The 19,015-nt window shown below is 40.7% G+C and overlaps 1 protein-coding gene across 4 annotated transcripts in view; it reads left to right on the forward strand.

Moving 5' to 3' along the window:
* The window catches only part of ctnnd2b (catenin (cadherin-associated protein), delta 2b), a gene marked incomplete at both ends in the record, with an annotated part of 130,470 nt that overhangs the window by 66,132 nt on the left and 45,323 nt on the right, over positions 1-19,015 (forward strand). For 2 of the 4 annotated variants that reach the window (XM_080033446.1, XM_080033447.1), the window contains 5 exons: positions 193-428; positions 1,599-1,730; positions 4,766-5,009; positions 8,597-8,653; positions 18,749-18,881. In XM_080033446.1, coding sequence (XP_079889572.1) covers positions 193-428; positions 1,599-1,730; positions 4,766-5,009; positions 8,597-8,653; positions 18,749-18,881 — 802 coding nt within the window. Of the gene's footprint in view, positions 1-192; positions 429-1,598; positions 1,731-4,696; positions 5,010-8,596; positions 8,654-18,748; positions 18,882-19,015 lie in introns of all 4 variants that reach the window. The other 2 variants (XM_080033444.1, XM_080033445.1) reach the window with 2 other exon arrangements.

Raw genomic sequence — 19,015 nt, forward strand, 5'->3', positions numbered from 1 at the left:
ACACTAAAGATCTTAACTGGATGTAGTAGACACCAGGGTATTTTTAAGCATACTTAATCCGACCACAGGAAGCGGGACATCCTAAATCTTTTTTCTACCATACTAAATAGTAGAAATGTATGGGTATTGGAACGCAGCCATAGTTTTAATTACGTCTAACCAAACTCTTCCATCATTTCCTTCCTGCTGTAGCACCTCATCCCCCATCAACATGGCTGCTGGCCCCTCCTCCCCCCTCCCGATGGCGGCCTCTCCAGGGGGGAACCACTCCTCGTCTCCCATCCACCACCTGAGCTCTGTGGTGGGCAGCTACGCCACCCTGTCGCCCACCAAGCGCATGATGCACCACATCGGACCGGATGGCTACAAGATCTCCCACGAGCTGTATGCCAACGCAACCCTGCAAAGGCCTGGAAGCCTGGCTAGAGGTCAGGACAATTCCCCTTATTACCCCTTTTTTCATGTGTGGAGGTGGTGAAATGCATTGTCCCATACATTCTGGGGGTATTGGCAAAATAAAATGTATATGAATCATTTGGTCACTGGATTTAAATTCCAACAATTGATTTTTTTAGCATGTTCTTATACCAGAAAAAAAAGTGTAATGCCCCTCCCATACAGTAACGTTACATTGGTGCAGATGTAATAAATAATCTTATTGGGTAATTTATGGTTTTTGTAGATCCACAACTTCGCTTTCTGTTGTTAAATTGATATGCCTATTTTTCCTTTTTTTAATAACATTTTCTCAGTCAGATTATGAATTATGGGTTTTCTTCAGGGCCTAATATAGCATTACTGAAGCAGTTCAATTATATTAGTTTGGTGAGGGTCAAATGAACCCACGTTCCATTCATGCCTAGTTAGTATTCATCAGCATGAGCGCGAGGATTGGAAAGAAAAAAAGCATATTACCAAACATTTGATTAAATTGGCTTCAGGTTTTTATCTGAGACGTATTAGATTGCAAATGTACTCCTGAATTTGTGAACAAATGAGATTCAATGTGGCTACTGAGGAGCCTTATGACAAACAGTTTAAAGTGCCAAAGTTTGGCTTTGTTTTGGACGTTTGTGAATTGGTCGTTTTGAAATGCATTTTTTATTTGGTTTTCCACAAACCAGAACATTTCCAGTCGATTCTGCTGTATGCCCCTGGAATAGATCCATTGCAGATATGTTGTGACATAATGTAAACAGTTTCAGGTACATAGGGAAGCTTTAGGTTATACTCCTCACATAGTTGGTTTTCTCTGTACTGAATGGCAACAGTGACCCAAATACAATGTATTTGCCATAGGACCCCCAGAAAGGTTAATCTGCTCATGGTGTTCATGGCTTGTGAAGTGATCAAGAGATAAGAGTTTTTATTTTGTCAAAATGTTTTAAGCAGTGATTTAAAATCTAAATTAACCACACATATATTTGAGACTGTTCTCTGGTTTGTTACTTTAAGCATCACTCTCTCTTACTTAGTGATCACCATGACATCCCCAGGAAATATAGTTATCCATCCATTTATCCAACTATCCATTCATACATGCACCTGTCTATCCATCCATCATTATACTTGACGTCCATGTTCCCTGTGTGTTCCAGGCTCCAGAGTGTCCTACAGCAGCCAGCACAGTCACCTGGGTGCTGAGCTGCGGCCCCTGCAGTCCCCTGAACACCACATCGACCCCATCTACGAAGACAGAGTCTACACCAAGCCCAACCTTAGAGGACAAGGTAAGATGAGATGAGGGATTTGAACGCTTAGGAAAAATAAAGACATCAGATCAGGTGGAGGGGTTATTTATTTAATGTGTAAAGGGGGCTTTTGCAAAACTGTATTCCAGAAAGGCAGGGGGAGTAGAAGGGAGAATCTGGGGAGATATTCTGAATGAAAATATTTGATAGACAGTAAAGGGCTTCATGAAAAAAATTAAAAAAAATTCTCCTACTGGGTCATTTGTTAATCAGTCATGAATAGCGTTAGGATTTGTCCCGTCTTCTCATGAGCCATCAAGTCAGATGTTAATGTTAGAAATCATTACTTAGACTCATAACCATCATGGTGGCATGGGGCATAGAGTTTTGGAGCTTAGGTCTGAGCCTTTTTTAATATTAACCATTATTGTTTGAAAGTGTTTCCTGGAAGCTTCCTTACTTTGTGGCAGTGCAGTACTAAATCATTGAAGTACCCCCCTTTAGGAGCTACAGCTAAAAGGATGCAGCATGTGTCAAGCTGGAGGAGGAATGAACACCCTTCAACCCAAAATGTTTTCTTCATTGATTATAACTGATCTCTAAAGCATTAGTAAACAGCTAACCATTGATATGGCCATGAGATGTGACCTATAAACCCTTTATAATGGTTCCTTATTATGTAAGTGGAACCAAAGAGGTAGATCGAACAGGAGTGGAAAGGAGGGAAAAAGCTGTATTAATAATGGAGTAGTATAAAGTGAGACTGAGATTGAAGTAGCACACATTTAAAAATAGCTGCAGCGTGCAATGAATCACCAATCTAAACGTCTAAATATAAAAAAGTAGAAGAAGACATCACATGACACACAGAATCAAGTGATGGTTCAAATCATTATTATACAGCATGCTTTAAAGACACACAGCCTGGTCCAACTTTGAAGATAGTACATTTTCAGTGTAGTGTTTTTTATTTTACAAGGCTATGGTACATAAGAGAATTCCTTGTTCCCATCAGATCATGTAGCGCTATTTACCCCGGTCAGGTAGGCAAATCCAATTGGGGTCTCGATGGCAATTTGTCTCTCGGTCACAGTCTGTTAACTAATTAATTCCAAGGCTGAAAATTAATCTCAATTAATCCCATGGGCGTTAGCTCGGGTGCTTCGAAAATCAAAGCAAATCAACCGTGTCCTAAAAAATGTTGTTGACGCTGTGCCGCCAGTTTGGTTTCGCTCACACGATGAACGACGCTGTGAGGAGAACAAGAGAGGGAGAGAGAGAAATGTGAAAGAAAATCTGATACTTTTCTGACAAGGTTTTTTTTGAGAATGAGGAATTTTGACCCTGATAATTAAATAGGTTGGGGTAATTTTGTCTTGCTGGCTCCCCCATTCACACTGGTCAACTACATGGTACCATGGTTTTTGGTTTTCCACTGCATGTAAAAGAAAAGTATTAATATTCACAATGTACAGATACAAATAGCCTAATTAAAACAAATTATCTAAATAGTTCAAGAGGTTTTTGAGTAATGACACTAAAACCAAAAAGTGTTACAATTGACCCCGGTCTCCCCTACCTACTCTGTCGAGGTTCCAGAGACCAGGGACAGGATTGGTCAGAACGTCATCAGTGGGCATCCGTCTATGACACGGCACGTTTCTATGAGTAGTAAAGGACCTAACGTTACTTCATCTAAAAACAATATATGCAATTAATCTAACCCCGATGAAGACATGAGTAGCATGACTGACGCTAACTTTAGCCGCTAACATCGCTATGACAACCAGCTACACAGACTATATTTCAAGGTCACTTCAAACTGTTTCAAGAGAAGGCAGGGAGTTAGGGAACAAGCAGACAGCACGATACACCCGACTTCACATCACAGGTGAATCTCCTCAGGCGTTGTCTGGGTCCCTGCAGTCATGTAGCTACACACACTGACCCAGCTCACTCGCTCAGAGACAGACCCTGTGCACTATCATGCCCAAATGTGTATATGTACCGCTGTTAGACAAGAAGACAATAAAGGAGGTTTACAAGGTTGTGGTGCTCCAATGTCTTTTATAGCAAGCCTGTGTTACCAAGTGGGCAACTGCCCTGGAGCCCCCAACCCCTGACCGTGTGGCAATTAAATAGACTACAGATGGGTTTGGTATAGTATGCACCACTAAAGCAGCAAATGTTCATTTAATTATTCCCTAAGGGGCCTTGAAGGAGTAGGTCAACATTTTGGGGAAAGAAGACAGGTTTGGGACCAGGCTTGTAGTGTCCATAGGCTACCAGCAGCCACTTAGCTTAGCATTCTTCTGATAATAATGAAAACAGTGCCAAAAGTGATGAAGGTTAGCATCAAATTCAGTCTATACATGACTCTACAGCTCAGGTAACACATTACAGTCAAGTTATTTTTTTTAAGTTTTATCTCAGTTTCAGAACCTTAGTTTTTTAAGTTGAACCAGCTCATATTTTATAGGTGTTCAGTGAATGGGAGTTCAGGGTACACGCCACTCATTTTGGCCCCTTGGTCCCCTTAACAGTTAATATGGTAATCCAGCTGGGCTTTGGTGAAAATGCTTAAATTGACGATGTCTAAACATACTGTATACAGAAGCCTTTAAGTTTGACATGTCACATGTATTTTTATCTAAACTCATTTCAAATGTACTGCATGTTTTTGATTTGACTGTTTCTGTTCTGTGATTATATTTTTCAATTGAATAATAAGATGCTTTGATGAGTTCACCCTTTCACCTGAAGCTTGCCCATCTCTTGAGTTGTAAGTTGCCATTACAGTTTGCCATATTTATTTACGTATGATTTTTTTTTTTCTTTTCTTGCTTTTTCCCTTTTCTGCTTTCTTCTTTCTGTGCTGTTTGTGTTCCATTGGTGCCGTTGTTGTTGCTGTTATCGCTTATTGTGTGTACGTGTATGTGCATCCTTGTGTTGGTTGGAATTTCTCCCCCTCCCCCCCCCTGTTCCTGGGCTCCATCCAAACCAAGTGGTGAACCAATTGTACCAAGATGTCCTCAACTATCTGCTCTGTCCCTACGCTCCTCTTCCTGCTTTAGCCCCGCCTTCCCCCGGTGTCGACCCAATCCCCTTGCAGCGAACGGGAAGCCAGTCCGCCACGGGAACCTATCAGAGGGGCAGCTTCGCCACGGGAGGCGGGGCGGCCGACTACGCCAACCCCTACCGCACCCTGCAGTTCTGCCCCAACACAGAGTCACCTTACAGCAAGTCGGGCAACACCCTGCCCCCTGAAGCCACACTGGGCCGCTCTCCATCAGTGGACAGTATCCAGAAGGACCCAAGGTGAGGGAAAATTATTATTCTAATTTTTTTTCTCAGAATCAGCTCTGGCTTGTTGATGAAGCCCTTTTGTTCCGATCCCTTTTCCACTTTCACTGAACTTACTGAGGGCCAGATTCACCTAATAAAACTCAACTATACATTGAAGTATTGTACACATAAATGTAACATTAAGCCATTTAAGGTGGAGTCAGCAATTCTGGACAATGCTTGTTGTCAAAATCACTTTAGTTCACGATCAGTGAATATCTCTTCACGATCCACTATCCATTATACCATTTTGACAAAGAAGTGATTTCGACAATAAAAAAAATGATCCGAAATGGCTGACCCCACCTTTATGCTTTAACAGTGAAAAAAGGAGTAATTGCCATCCAAAAAATAGTGTTACATGTTGACACCAAGCAGAAAAATTATTGAATGTCAGGGTTTGACGGTCCAGTGCAGTAAAAAAAAGGCTGGCTGAATCTGGGCTTTAGTTTGACGCACACTTCACGCCACATCTTCTCACTGTCTTCTCTACTTTTCCTGGTGTTGTATGGGCTTGTTCACACTGCTGTATGAATGCCTGCACACTCCTCCAAGGTCCAATTTAAAAGTTTTCAGTCGCTGCAAAGGAGTGGAGTGCCTCTCTCTCTCTCTGTCAACGGCAATACACTCTGTGCAGCTCATAGACGCATTTAATACGGAAAGTGTGTAAAGTCTGCTTTTAGAACCAAGAGAGAACTCTGTGTACCAGCGCGGGCGTGTGAGAACGAGGGAGGTAGAGAGGGAGAGATAGTGACAGACAGACAAGAAATGAGAGAAAAGGAAAGAGACACACAGCATAGTAGCTGTTTTTATCATCCCTTTTGTCCTAGTTACAATCAAGTTTAAAATATCACTCCAATTGTGTCTTGGGTTTTTCATTCTGAGCCACTTGTTTCTGACTAATGACTACACAGACATACTGTCACAGATAGCAGCAGGCTTATTAAAAGTTGAAGTGCCTCTCTTTATGACATTTCAGATTAGGTGTAAGCCCGGAGCTATACGTCTTTTTGCTCCAATGTAATATATCTAATGAGAAAGTCACTTTGAGCTGAGCGGCTTATTAAAGGAATAGTTAAAACATTTTAAATGTTCAGCTTTTTGCTTCACGCTCCAGCTCAAGAAAAGGCGACAGAAACTGCTCCTGTAACTGCGAGTATTTTTGATATTGAAATGGGCAAAGGTAGCTCATCCAGGTTAGCTTAGCTCAAACACTGGTAGTCAAGGGGAGCAGGTCAAAAGTGAATTTACAACATCACTAAACGCTCCTGTGCGCTTGTCGGGACTTGTTTATTTACCACGTTATGTTGCGCTCTATATTTTTACACGTTATGTCATTTTAGAACCAACAACACAAGTGACCTACAGGCATTTTCTGGTTTCCTTCGAGCATGCTTATGATTCTAAAATGACAGAACATGTCAAAATAAAGAGTGCAACATAGCGTGGTAAATGATCAAGTCCCAACAAGCACACAGGACCATTTAATGATGTTGTAAAGTGTGTTCTTTTGACCCGCTTCCCTTGACTACCAGTGTTTGAGCTAAGCTAACCTGGATGAGTGACCTTTGCCCATTTCTATATAGAAAATGCACGCACATTTACAGGAACGCTTTCTGTCGCCTTCTCTTGGGCTCTTAGGCATAATGCTTAAAATGTTGAACTATTCCTTTAAATGGTAACATTTAGAAAGAGCATTTTTTGTTGGGAGTTGTTAGGGATGGATAACTCTTGTTGCTGTTGCTGTCACCATTGCGCTTTCCTCCACCCATTGTCCCAAGTGTTTATTTCTCTCTGCCCATTGCACTCACACTGTCACATTGTCTGAATGTTCACTCTTTAGCTCCGGCATCATTGTCGTGTGTAGCTTTTCCAGCATCCACACATCTGCACCGCTAACATGTAAACGGACTGACTTGTGATGCATGGCACTTTGCTTTTTCCTTCATGACATGCACTCAACGTCAGTGCAATTTGAGTAGCTTGTTGTCCACATGGCGTTAAAGGGACGGTTGCACTAGAGCAGAATCAACCCTATGATCCCGCGGCGGTTCTCGCAGCTCAATGAGGAATTGTTTAAACAAGTATATCTTATTATATATTATCTATACATATTATCTACCCATGTCCACATATCCCATAAAGAGACCAATACTAGCAATGTCTTGTGACTGTGGCACTGTTAGCCCCTAAGCCTATTTGTTCCTTCTGGAGATATTTGAAGTATTTGAGGATACAATCTTTAATTGAAAAGCATGGAGAATAGTTGCATTTGTTGGGGACTATTTTCAGCTGAAGATTCATTTTCATTTGGTGCTATAGTGGGTATTTAAAGCACCAGGTAAAGCATATGTGGGGTTGAGATAAAGTACAGTGCCCTTTGTCATCGTAATGAAGGAACATGTCACCCGGCGTGACAGCATGGCTCATTGATTCAAAAGGTCAGAGGAGTAACATACATACATGAGGTTATGGTTACTACACAGGAAATAGACTTGCACCAGCCTTAATCTTTAAAAAAGCACACACAGTTTTTTTTGGGCAAACGTTGCTGTTAACTGAGACATTAGATCATTCCATTCCTTAGGTATGCATAATCTATGAATGAGTAAAATATAGGTGACTAGCAGCGTATTATGACAACTGAAATTTGTATTAAATGATACAAAAGAAAAAAGACATCTGTTATATGCTGTTTAAAACTTATTTACTGAGTAGGCTATAAATTATTAGAGCTTTTCTTTTATTAAAACTATTTCAGGTAAGCCACCATTCTGTTTTCTTTCACACTCTCAGTTAATGCAGAAAAAAGTTGTTGCTTATAATATATACTGTATAAAAGAAATTAAATGTAACCCACTCTTAACAGGCTTAGCAGTTTAGCTAATCATTGACTCAACATGTAGCTTCTCTCTACTTGCTTCTCTGAGATCAAGAAAGGCACTTTTGATTGCACAATTTAAGTAAATTACACATGAATGATTTGTAATCTTTGTTAACCGGCCAACCTCGAGAAAACTTGATGTTTTCCTTAGAAACAGGCTGACACATACGAGAGAATAGCATTTTTATATATTAACCATATACAATTCTAAAATCTCTGTTTTATAAAAAAAATTGGAATAATGTGTACTGTGGACCGGACAGGACCTCATAAGCCCCCGTAAACCCTGGTCGTTTGAAACCTACGATAAACGTTTGACGATTTTCAGTTTGCAGTCTGAAATTATCCCGATATTTCAATCTGCAATTAGGTTCGGAACACTTATACTTACATAGCGCTTTTCGAGAACTCAGTCGCTTTACAAAGACCCTCTCCTTACTTAACACATCCACCATCTCCCCACCACCTGCTCTAAGTGCATGCCCTTCACCCTGCCCACCCTCTCCACCATTGCCTGGACCAAATGTTGAGAGAGAAAGACGAGTTTAGTGGCTACGTATTGATTTTTCTATTTGACTAATCATCACTATATTATGACGGTTATTGAATCATTTGTTGCCAGACAGCCAACAAATACCTCTCTCTTGTTTCTCTCTGCCTGTCCCCCCTTCGATAGGTACGACCCAGAATTCCTTGTGTGGAATCAAAATCAAGCCGAGCAAAGAATGACAAAGTAATCCAACTATTTCTTTATACATATATTCATTCTGTCTGTCCATCTATCTATCTATCTATCTATCTATCTATCTATCTATCTATCTATCTATCTATCTATCTATCTATCTATCTATCTATCTATCTATCTATCTATCTATCTATCTATCTATCTATCTATCTATCTATCTATCTATCTATCTATCTATCTATCTATCTATCTATCTATCTATCTATCTATCTATCTATCTATCTATCTATCTTACCTTTGTCTCATTCACTGACTCTTTCCATCTTCTCTATCTACGCAGATGTTAATGTTGATTGCAGCATGACATTTTTACCATTATATTCTCGCCCATGAAGTGCTTTATCAAAGTGGGATCACTGCTTTTTTTTAGCGTGATACAGATTATTTTTTAAATTCATAGCAATCTGGTTTTCCAAAGCCTCTGTTATTTCAGAGTGTAAATAGTCCTCATTCTCTCCTTTGGCTTTCCATACTCATCCCTACATCCATCTATCTGTGTGGGTTGATTTCTTTCTTCATGTGTCTCTCCATTGTCTGTCATCTGGTGGTTTTTGAACATGCTTCATGGTTTTTGAACGGTGGTTTATTCATATGGCTTGCCTGTTTGTTAACTTTGGCATCTGAGTTTGATTTAGTCGGGTTGATCTTCTCACTAGCCAACAGACTTGACAAAACATGTACTCAGACTTTTTACAAGGCAGCATTGTTGTGTTGCCATTTCGGCGTGAATATCCCCCTTTTTTTACCGTGAGGTCACAGTGAAATCTCTGTCTATTCCTGAAGAAGACGGTGATGTTCACAGAGCCCTTATCAATCCGAATGCCATCCAGGGAACAAGCATTTTAACACTAGTTTGCCTTTGTCTACCTGACACACCCGACAAAGCATTGACTCATGCTTTTTACGAGGTGTGATTATGATGGTGTTATTTAGGCGTACTTTTCATACATTTATTGCAGCAAGATCAAAGTGAAATCTGTTTTCTCCTGTAGAAGACCGTGATATTCGGCTGCCCCTCCGGGTGATGGTGTGTTCACAGACATGCCGGCGGTGGGTGTTCCCACGCTTCTCGGGGGAACACAACAGGTAGAGAGCAGCGATAGTTGTAGTAGTTTCATCCATGGTTGACAATGGCGGATCGGCGGGAAGAAAAGTTGTGATTAAGCCCCTCCTGCCACGGGACGCAACCGCGTTTGGTGTGAATTATGTAGCGCGCATTTCACGCGACGCAAATTTATGCATTTATTGCATTATTTTGATATTATTCATTAATGAACATTGCAATATGTTCCATCATAGTTTTTTTAAATAACCCTCAAGTGTCTTTGATGAAATGCATAATAGACTATTTGTGGAGTGAGGGGAAATATAGTAAATAATTGATTGCAGTCTTCATCACCTCGTTAAATGGCTGATAACGAATAGGCGTGAGGTCATTTTCACCGTCTGCAGCTGGCTCCCTAATGATACCCTTTGCCCGTACAGTAAAAGCCTAAAACAAACATTTAGCCGATTTGTCAAGCCACACACTGGCAAATGAATGCATGTTACCGTGGTGATAGCCTCTTATGTATTGCAACGTTTTTTTCCTCCTTCGGGGTAATTTACAGACACGTTCCAGCTAATACAAAGAGAGACTTGTGCCAGACTGGATGTGACCCGATCATAAAAGCGCCTCGGTTTTGTTTCATGCTCACAGGCACAGTGAGAATCTGTGATCCATAATCAGTCATAGGGTTGAGATATGGGCTCCATGGGGCGTGTGGCTGTGTGTGTATGTGTCTCTCAGCTCTGCCTGACATGTCCTGACCTTTCCTTCAAGTCTTCCAGCCTCAGTGGGCCAGTCAGTCTGCCATGATGCCATTATACCCTCAATACACACCCACACTGTCTGGGTGCCACAAACATATACATAATACACACACACTTACAGTACACTACATATTTTTTAGTCTTCCTTTCTGTCCTCTCACCCCGATCTACAAGTACCCTTGAGGCTGTCTGTCCTATAAAAAAAGCATACTTAAACCAGCATTGTTCTGGCAATAGTTAATATTTTGAAAACACCATACATTAGAAATGTATTCTCCCTTGAGTTCATTTACTAAATAGCATATATAGCAATAGTCCATAGGAGCTATAGTGCTCTGAAACTACCTATCTGGACTGGATACAGGATAAAATATTGGTGTATATTGAGAATTTTTTAACTGAATATTTCTTAGCTATACAATGAATTCTGATCTGAGATGATGCTTGATAACTCGCTGCTTGAAGACCGCAGTGCATTAATGTGGTGACGTAGGGACGAGGGAGGGGACTGCTAACTGCAAAAAGCACCTTTAAGAATCAGGCAGTAGAGCACTGGATGCTGAACAAATGACACCTGTGATTCTGGAGAGAGACATGCGATAGCTCGTGCTACAACATCATAGCAAGGACAATTACACGGACTGTCGAGTTTAACCGGCGTCCAACATTAATCAGGCCTGTGCTCATTACTGCATATCCATCAGCTTGAACATATTGTAGACTGATCCCCTGATGATGGCCTGTTGCTGCTGGTCTGAGATCAGCTTGCTTTGTGGCACCAACCAATACAACACCTCTGTTCTACCCCATGCTACATTGCTATAAATACAATAATATGTTTTGCTGTTTATAAGCCACCTGAAGTCGGTTGCTGTCCTGGTGATAAATGGGTAGATGGGTATGCAATGAGTCAGCAGCCCTCTTTTCAATTTAGTTGTTACCTCCTTTATTGTCCTGCCTACTCTCTTCTTCTTCTTCTTCTTCTTCTTCTTCTTCTTCTTCTTCTTCTTCTTCTTCTTCTTCTTCTTCTTCTTCTTCTTCTTCTTCTTCTTCTTCAGTTTATTTTGCAGCTCTGTCTCTGCCCCTGTCTGTGAATGACAAATTCAAGTCATCGTTCACCCCCCCCCCCCCACCCAATGACACAAATCGCATAGTTCGCTCTTTTGTGTCAAATCATTCTTTTTTTTCTGAAAACCCCTGAGTCACAGGAGAAAATCCTTTCAGCCCTGTATAGCAGCGAGCATCATCTTATACCCGCTGTCCTCGCATTGCCCTGCCTTCCTGAATAGATTATTCATGGCCGGTTGATCTATTTCACAGGGTTTAATTGTGAGTTCGCCTGCGTTACGTATTGGGGTGTAAATATTTGGGCTGTGGGTGACATGATCACACACATGCGCGCGCACGCACACACGCACAGACTCTCTCACACAAACACACAAACAAACACACACACACACGCACACACATAGACTCTCACACATACAAACACACACACACACACACACACACACACACACACACACACACACACACAGACTCTCGCACGTAGACTCTCTCTCACACACACACACACATACAAACACACATACATACACATACATACACGCACGCACGCACGCACGCACACACACACACACACACACACACACACACACACACACACACACACACACGTACACACACACTTTGACAAGTGGTGATGCGAGACAGCCCACCTGGTTGGTTTGGAACAAAGAGTGGATTGACAGTTTGTCAGTACTTTGTCCCAGTCCACTAAGTCGCCAAATGAGACATTAAGCTCTCTGGAGGGAGTCTCACGCAAGGACATGGGTGTATAATATGTATATCAGTGGTTCTTCAGAACCGGGACAAAAGGCCGTCTTGCGTATGTAACTGCTGTTATGTTTAAAACTAAAAATATTTCAAATTGTAGATGTTATTAGGGATTAAGAATAGAATGTCTGGAGCACAATTATCCACTGAAATTTAATTTTATCATTATCATGTCAAATATATGACACTTTTTATCTTCTCGCGACGTCCAAAACAGTGTCCTCAGAGAAGGTTTTAATCTTTCATATGCAATTAAACCTATTAAAAATTGACTTTAATGATTAAAATTAGGTTTTATCATCAAAAGCAACACTAAAGTATCTCTCATATCAATAAAAACAATTTTTCACACATTCATGTTTTATAATGTTTCTAAGTGGTGGGACACTTTAATATTGGCAGACAAAATGTTTGTGTAAACTTCTGAGTTCATTTAGCTGTTGCCATCATGTGTTACATCATCAATGAAGATTAATGAGCCCATCTGAGAAGAAGCCATGCAAGCCCAAGCCATGACATTGCCTCCGCCGTGTTTCACAGATGAGCCTGTATGTTTGGGGTCATGAGCAGATCCTTTCTTTCTCCAAACATTAGCCTTTCCATCACTTTGGTAAAGGTTCATCTTGACAACAACACAGTAACACATGATGGCAACAGCAAAATGAACTTAGAAGTCTACAGAAACATTCTGTCTGCCAATTTAAAGAAAGATTCAACCAAACTGATTGGAAGATCCTTCATCATGCAGCAAGGTAATGACCCTAAAAAAACAACAAAGGAGTTCATCAGGGGCAAGAAATGGAAAGTTTTAGAATGGCCAAGTCAATCTCCAGACTTGAACCCTATAGAGCATTTATTTTACCTGCTAAAGAGGAGAGTGAAGAGAGTAACCCCCCAAAACAAACAGCAACTGAATTAGGCTGCAGTAAAGGCCTGGAAAAGCATCACAAAAGAAGAATGCAAAAGTTTTGTTATGTCAATGGGTCACAGGCTTGATGCAGTTATTGCAAGTGAAGGATTTGCAGCAAAATATTAAGTCTTATTCACTTTAATTTACATTAAGTCTATCTGTTCCAATACCTTTGCTCACCTACAAATGTGGTGTTCCTTTACAAATAATTCTATCTTCTCAGTTGTGTATCAGATCCAGATGTAAATACCTGGAAATGAAAGCTTAAATGTTGATCTTTTGTCTCATATTCATATCTTGGTGTCAAACCCAAATGTTTCCAGTTTACAGCAAAAATAAAGGAATTGGCCTCACTTTTCCGATACTTATGGAGGGGACTGTATGTTGGATACATACATGTAATTTAATTTGCCTAAACATAGGGTTTGTATTTTTCAACATTGCACCCTGTTTTGTCCCACTTCTCAAGAATCACTGATATATAAAATGATTCACTCTCTTTGTCCTCTTTTCCAAATGCTGCTTTTGTCCTTTGAAAGTATTTGTCCTCTCCATTCTGACTAGTAAGGATAAGAGCCATCTGCAGGATAAAGGGTATAGGGATAAGATGTCATGTAAATTAAGTAAAGGCAGAAACCAGAAAAACGCCAGCAAGTGCCATCTAGTGAAAACATCTGCAAGTCAGGTGATATCAATACATTTGTTTCAAAAATAATTTAAATAATTTTGTAGCATGATGTCTGGATTGATGTGTTTTTGCAATTCAATAGGGATATGTTTACTGTATGTTCTAAGACTGACAGGAGATTGAAAATAAGTTCATGTGTATTATTTAGACTAGTCATCTATCAACAGATCAAACCAGCCACACTGTTGCATTTCTGAATGAAAACCGGACTTGTAAGCAAGGACACTGGGGCACCTGCAAGGCAAAATGCCCATTCATGAGTATCATTTCCACTGATGATAGGAGGGACATGTCCCACTGACCTTTAAATATCCAATTCTCCCCAAAGGGGTCAGCGCATGTTTAAGGCAGAAATTCAGCCACATTCTTTATTCTTTAATTGGACATGCAGGAGACACATTTTATAATCATTTGGAGTGTGCTGCTTGAGATGACCACTTGGTCACCTGTACAAATAAATACAATGAAAGTAAAAAGTAAGTTTTCAGTTTTGAGCATATTGTACTACCATTTCACAATGCCCTGCTTTTAAATTAACTCAAATACCATGCAGTTCCCTACATTGAGTACACATGCACTTTTTTGAGGTTAAAGTAGGACTTTTCCCTTTTCCAGAACAGTGGCATTATCCAAACAAATTCGACCATTAACCCCAACACTAAAAACAGTGCAAACACCTTTGAGTGATGACTTTTTGCTAGAAGTTCACAGATGACTCAGTATTTGCTCATCCTAGCTGCGATGTTATCACATCACACAGTGTTTTGGGACTGGGAGCACTATATCTTCCCTCCTGTTTTCCCTTTTGGTTTGGAAAACACACACACACACACACACACACACACACACACACACACACACACACACACACACACACACACACACACACACACACACACACACACAGGAAAAGAAAGAGAGAGATAGAGGTGGCAAGTGTAAAGTAGTACAGCTCCAGGCTAGAGTTAGGGAATGAATGAACCATTATAGTGGAGCTTTCTGGGGCAGAACACACACAGAAGAGAAGACGGGCAGTCTGTTCATTTTATTTAGATCCACTGCGACTGTAAGGTAAATTCTTCAAGAATGTTAGCCTGATTTAGAATTTAGCTTGGCTTAAAGGGATTTTACTCCCAGAACAGCAACATATGGCACAACATGTCAACTCATCAAGTCTCTGTTGAATATGAACATTTGTTTTCTGTGTGTGTGTGTGTGTGTGTGTGTGTGTGTGTGTGTGTGTGTGTGTGTGTGTGTGTGTGTGTGTGTGTGTGTGTGCTTGTTTGTGTGCACGCTTGCGGAGCTTCACAGCTTAAGGCTTAGGGTTGAGTTTGATCCGATGTGCCACTTTCTCTCCGGGGCAACAGCTATTCTAGGCTCTATCACAGTGTGTGTGTGTGTGTGTGTGTGTGTGTGTGTGTGTGTGTGTGTGTGTGTGTGTGTGTGTGTGTGTGTTTTTTGCTATTTGTGTTTTGAAGCATACTCGTGTGTTGATTGCGATTGTATTTGTGTGGGTGTGTCCAATACTATGTGCCCGCAGGCTGACAATTATTAGACTGTGTCCCTCCATTCATTCAAGTGTTACTGTAACTGTCCATTGTTGCATGAAGTACACTTGTGTGCATCTATGCGTTTGTTATTATATTGTAACAATGCACTTGTATTCTTTTCATTAGCCATGCTTTGTGTTTTGAATGTAATAGACAAACAGTAAAGGAACTAGTAACAATAGTAACACGTGTATTTGCAGTCAAGTAAACTGTATATCCTCTGCTGAAATGTATTCAAGTATAGGTATATAAAAACAGATATACGTTGCAAATAATTTGATATAAGAGGTGAAATCTCTTGTTGCCTCTATTGACATTTTTATAGGTGTATACAATTGTACCGACTAATCAGTTGAACCCTCACATTTCAACCTAATGATTACATACGTATCTAAATGTGTCTGTCAAATGAAGACCTATGCTTTTCTAGTGACTGATGTAGCTTCATGTCTTCAGGCGCTATCGCTCTAAACCCTCTAATTACAATGTAAAGAAAGAAAAATTACACACACACACACACACACACAAACACACCTGACGGTTCACTCAGCCATAACGTCAGCGCACCAATTAACCCACAAGGTGACCTAAACAAGGTTATGTCATCTCTGATCACAGTTATACAAACACATGCTGCTGAATGTTAATGTTAATGGTAATGTAGTGTCTGTGCATGTGTGCTTTCATAGGATTTTGCCTGAAGATAAAAACGGGAAAAAGCAACAGGGAGAAACATTGAGACAAAAGAGAGAGAGAGAGAAAAATAAAGGGAATTGTTAAAGGGAGGGATGATTTCAAAGAGAGAGAGAGAGAGAGAGAAAAAATAACCTTTGAAATCATTCTCTCTCTCCCTTGTATCTCCAATTTTCCCCCCATTTTTCAAACACTGGGTTCATCCCATTGGCCCATTATGCAAGTTAGAGACAAAAGCCTTCTAATCCTGGCTCTTCTGCGCTGCCTTTGATGACTGGATGTGTATGCAAGTGTGTGTGTGTGTGTGTGTGTGTGTGTGTTTACTACTGTATTAGTATGCTGGATGTGCGTGTATGCGTGTGTCTGTGTGTATGCATTTGGAATTAGCTGGTGCTGCTGGAGTGGTTGAGGGTGTGTGTGTGTGTATGTGTATGTGTGTGTGTGTGTGTGTGTATGTGTGTGTGCGTGTGTGTGCGTGTGTGTGTGCGTGTGTGCGAGCATACGATTGTTTGTTTGCGCGTGTTTTTATGTTAGATTAGTGGGAAGTGAAATCATCTCCGTGGGGACATGGGGCTGTTGCTGCATGAAGAATAGGAGACATCAAAGGGAAAAGGGCTTCTGCACATGAGCAGAAGGAGCATGCACAGGGCCTTCCATATGCATCCCCAAACTCTCACAGCTGTCAGACAAGATTCAAGTTAAAAATGTTCAAAAGTGTGCATTTAAAAGCTTGTGTGGAATGTATATAAAGTAGTATAGAGCATAGGGAATTCAACTTTGCTCCATACAAAAAGGGGAAAATAAAAAAGCATTGTCCCAGTTTTAGTCGGCCCCTATACAAAAGCGCTGTCAATGAAAACATGATATTTGGTTTGGTTGCTGTTGGCTACAGATAATCTAAATGGATAAACCCAGTCTTCTTCTTCTTCTTCTTCTTCTTCTTCTTCTTCTCTCTGTTCTCTCGCCGTTAACTTTATTCTCTCACATCACATCTTTCTCACGTTTATCATCCGTCTTTCTCCTTTCACACACATATACACTCATTTGAAAGGTTAGTGAGCTTAGTGTGTATCCTGTGTGTGTGTGTGTGTGTGTGTGTGTGTGTGTGTGTGTGTGTGTGTGTGTGTGTGTGTGTGTGTGTGTGTGTGTGTGTGTGTGTGCCCAAAGCATGCCTCTAGGCAAAAGCACCTAGAGACCCTGGATATACCCTAAAAAGAGAAAAGCTGCTAGGGCGGTTAGAAGTAAAGCAGACTTGTGTGTTGGAGGAAGCTCTCATAGTACAGACAAGATGGCTGCTGTTGCTGCCAATGTGTAGAGAACCTATTTTCATAAAAAAAAAATAATAAATCATGTTTACTATCCTAGCCCAACAAGTTTATAAAAGCAGGAATTACCATATTTGGTATAAACAAAAAAATATTAAAATGAATTATAATTTGTTTTATGGTATGTTAAAGTGTGTCTCTGTGTCTGTATAATGCTCTTGTTTGGAGGTTTTACTGTATAAGTAGATTGAACTGTTCAGTAGACTCTGGTTCTCGATTGCTTGCTCACCACTCTCTGTCTTTGAGCGTCTGTTCTGAGCTTCAGATGGGGCTGACAGGCTACAAGTATGGAGATATTAAAGAATGATTAATGTGCATGACACACACACACGCTACTGTTGCACATCCAATTCTAAAATGGAGATTAATTTGCTGTCAGAGGGAGCATGTCTTGACTTCGCTTCCTGACTAGCATCTGTTCCACTACCTCATGTAGAAAATGAAAGACGCGTGGAAATTTGTTAAAAGCTTCTAGATAAAAATATTGATCAAGCATTGATTATTATATATTTTCATCATCCAGCCAGTAGCTACAGTAAGCCTGGTTACAAATGTGGATGTGATTTTAAAACCGAGCCCAGAAGGTTCCGTTTAACTATCCCTCACTATTACAGACTCCATTTCTCTGGGCCTTTTTCTCTGGGCCTTTTTCATGAGATGTTTCACAACCTGCAGAAAGAGTAGGTCAGACAGTAATGTTTGGTTGAAAAGATCTGGCTCTCAATCGGTGCTCCAGTTGATTTCGAATAAGGGTTTTGAGTTCAGGGCTCTATGATAGGCCAGTCGGGGTTCTTTCACACAAAATAGTGAAAACCATTTATTTATGGAGCTGGCTTTGTGCGAGGAAAGACACCATTTATCTATTTAAAAAAAAAATCAATGCATTCTGCACTTTTTTGTCGAACAGTTTTGTGTTGGGAAAAGGCTTTAATCAATGTTTGGCATTGAAATGGACTAATATTTCACTTCTCAAGGCTCAGAATGAGTACCGATATACAGTATGAACAGATCCCCCATAATATTATGTTTTTTTTTCACATCAGTGCTTTATGTTGACTTTCAGTTGATTCATCACCTCCAACCTTCATTTCTCTCTTCGCCTCTTTCTCCGGCGAGCAATTTTTAAATCAGGGTTTCAGTAGCGAGACAAGATGCCTAGCAACAGCATACACACACACACACACACAGACACACACACACACACACACACACAATCTGCAACATCAAAACATATATACTGAATGTTTCTCCCTCTGTCTGTCCTTGCAGGGAGTTTGGCTGGAGGGATCCCGAGCTGCCTGAGGTGATCCAGATGTTGCAGCATCAGTTCCCATCTGTCCAGTCCAACGCTGCGGCCTACCTCCAGCACCTCTGCTTTGGAGACAACAAGATCAAGTCTGAGGTATTGATACACACCCATAGAAACATCTCACTCGCCCTGTAGCTTATATGTACACACATGGGCACAGACCTAGGGCGCTTTTTCCATTACGTGGTGCCAGCTCTACTATATACTGTAGTCAACTGGCCTTCTTG

This window comes from Ammodytes marinus (genome assembly GCF_949987685.1).
Source record: "Ammodytes marinus genome assembly, chromosome: 9".
NCBI classification, from domain to species: Eukaryota; Metazoa; Chordata; class Actinopteri; order Uranoscopiformes; family Ammodytidae; genus Ammodytes; species Ammodytes marinus.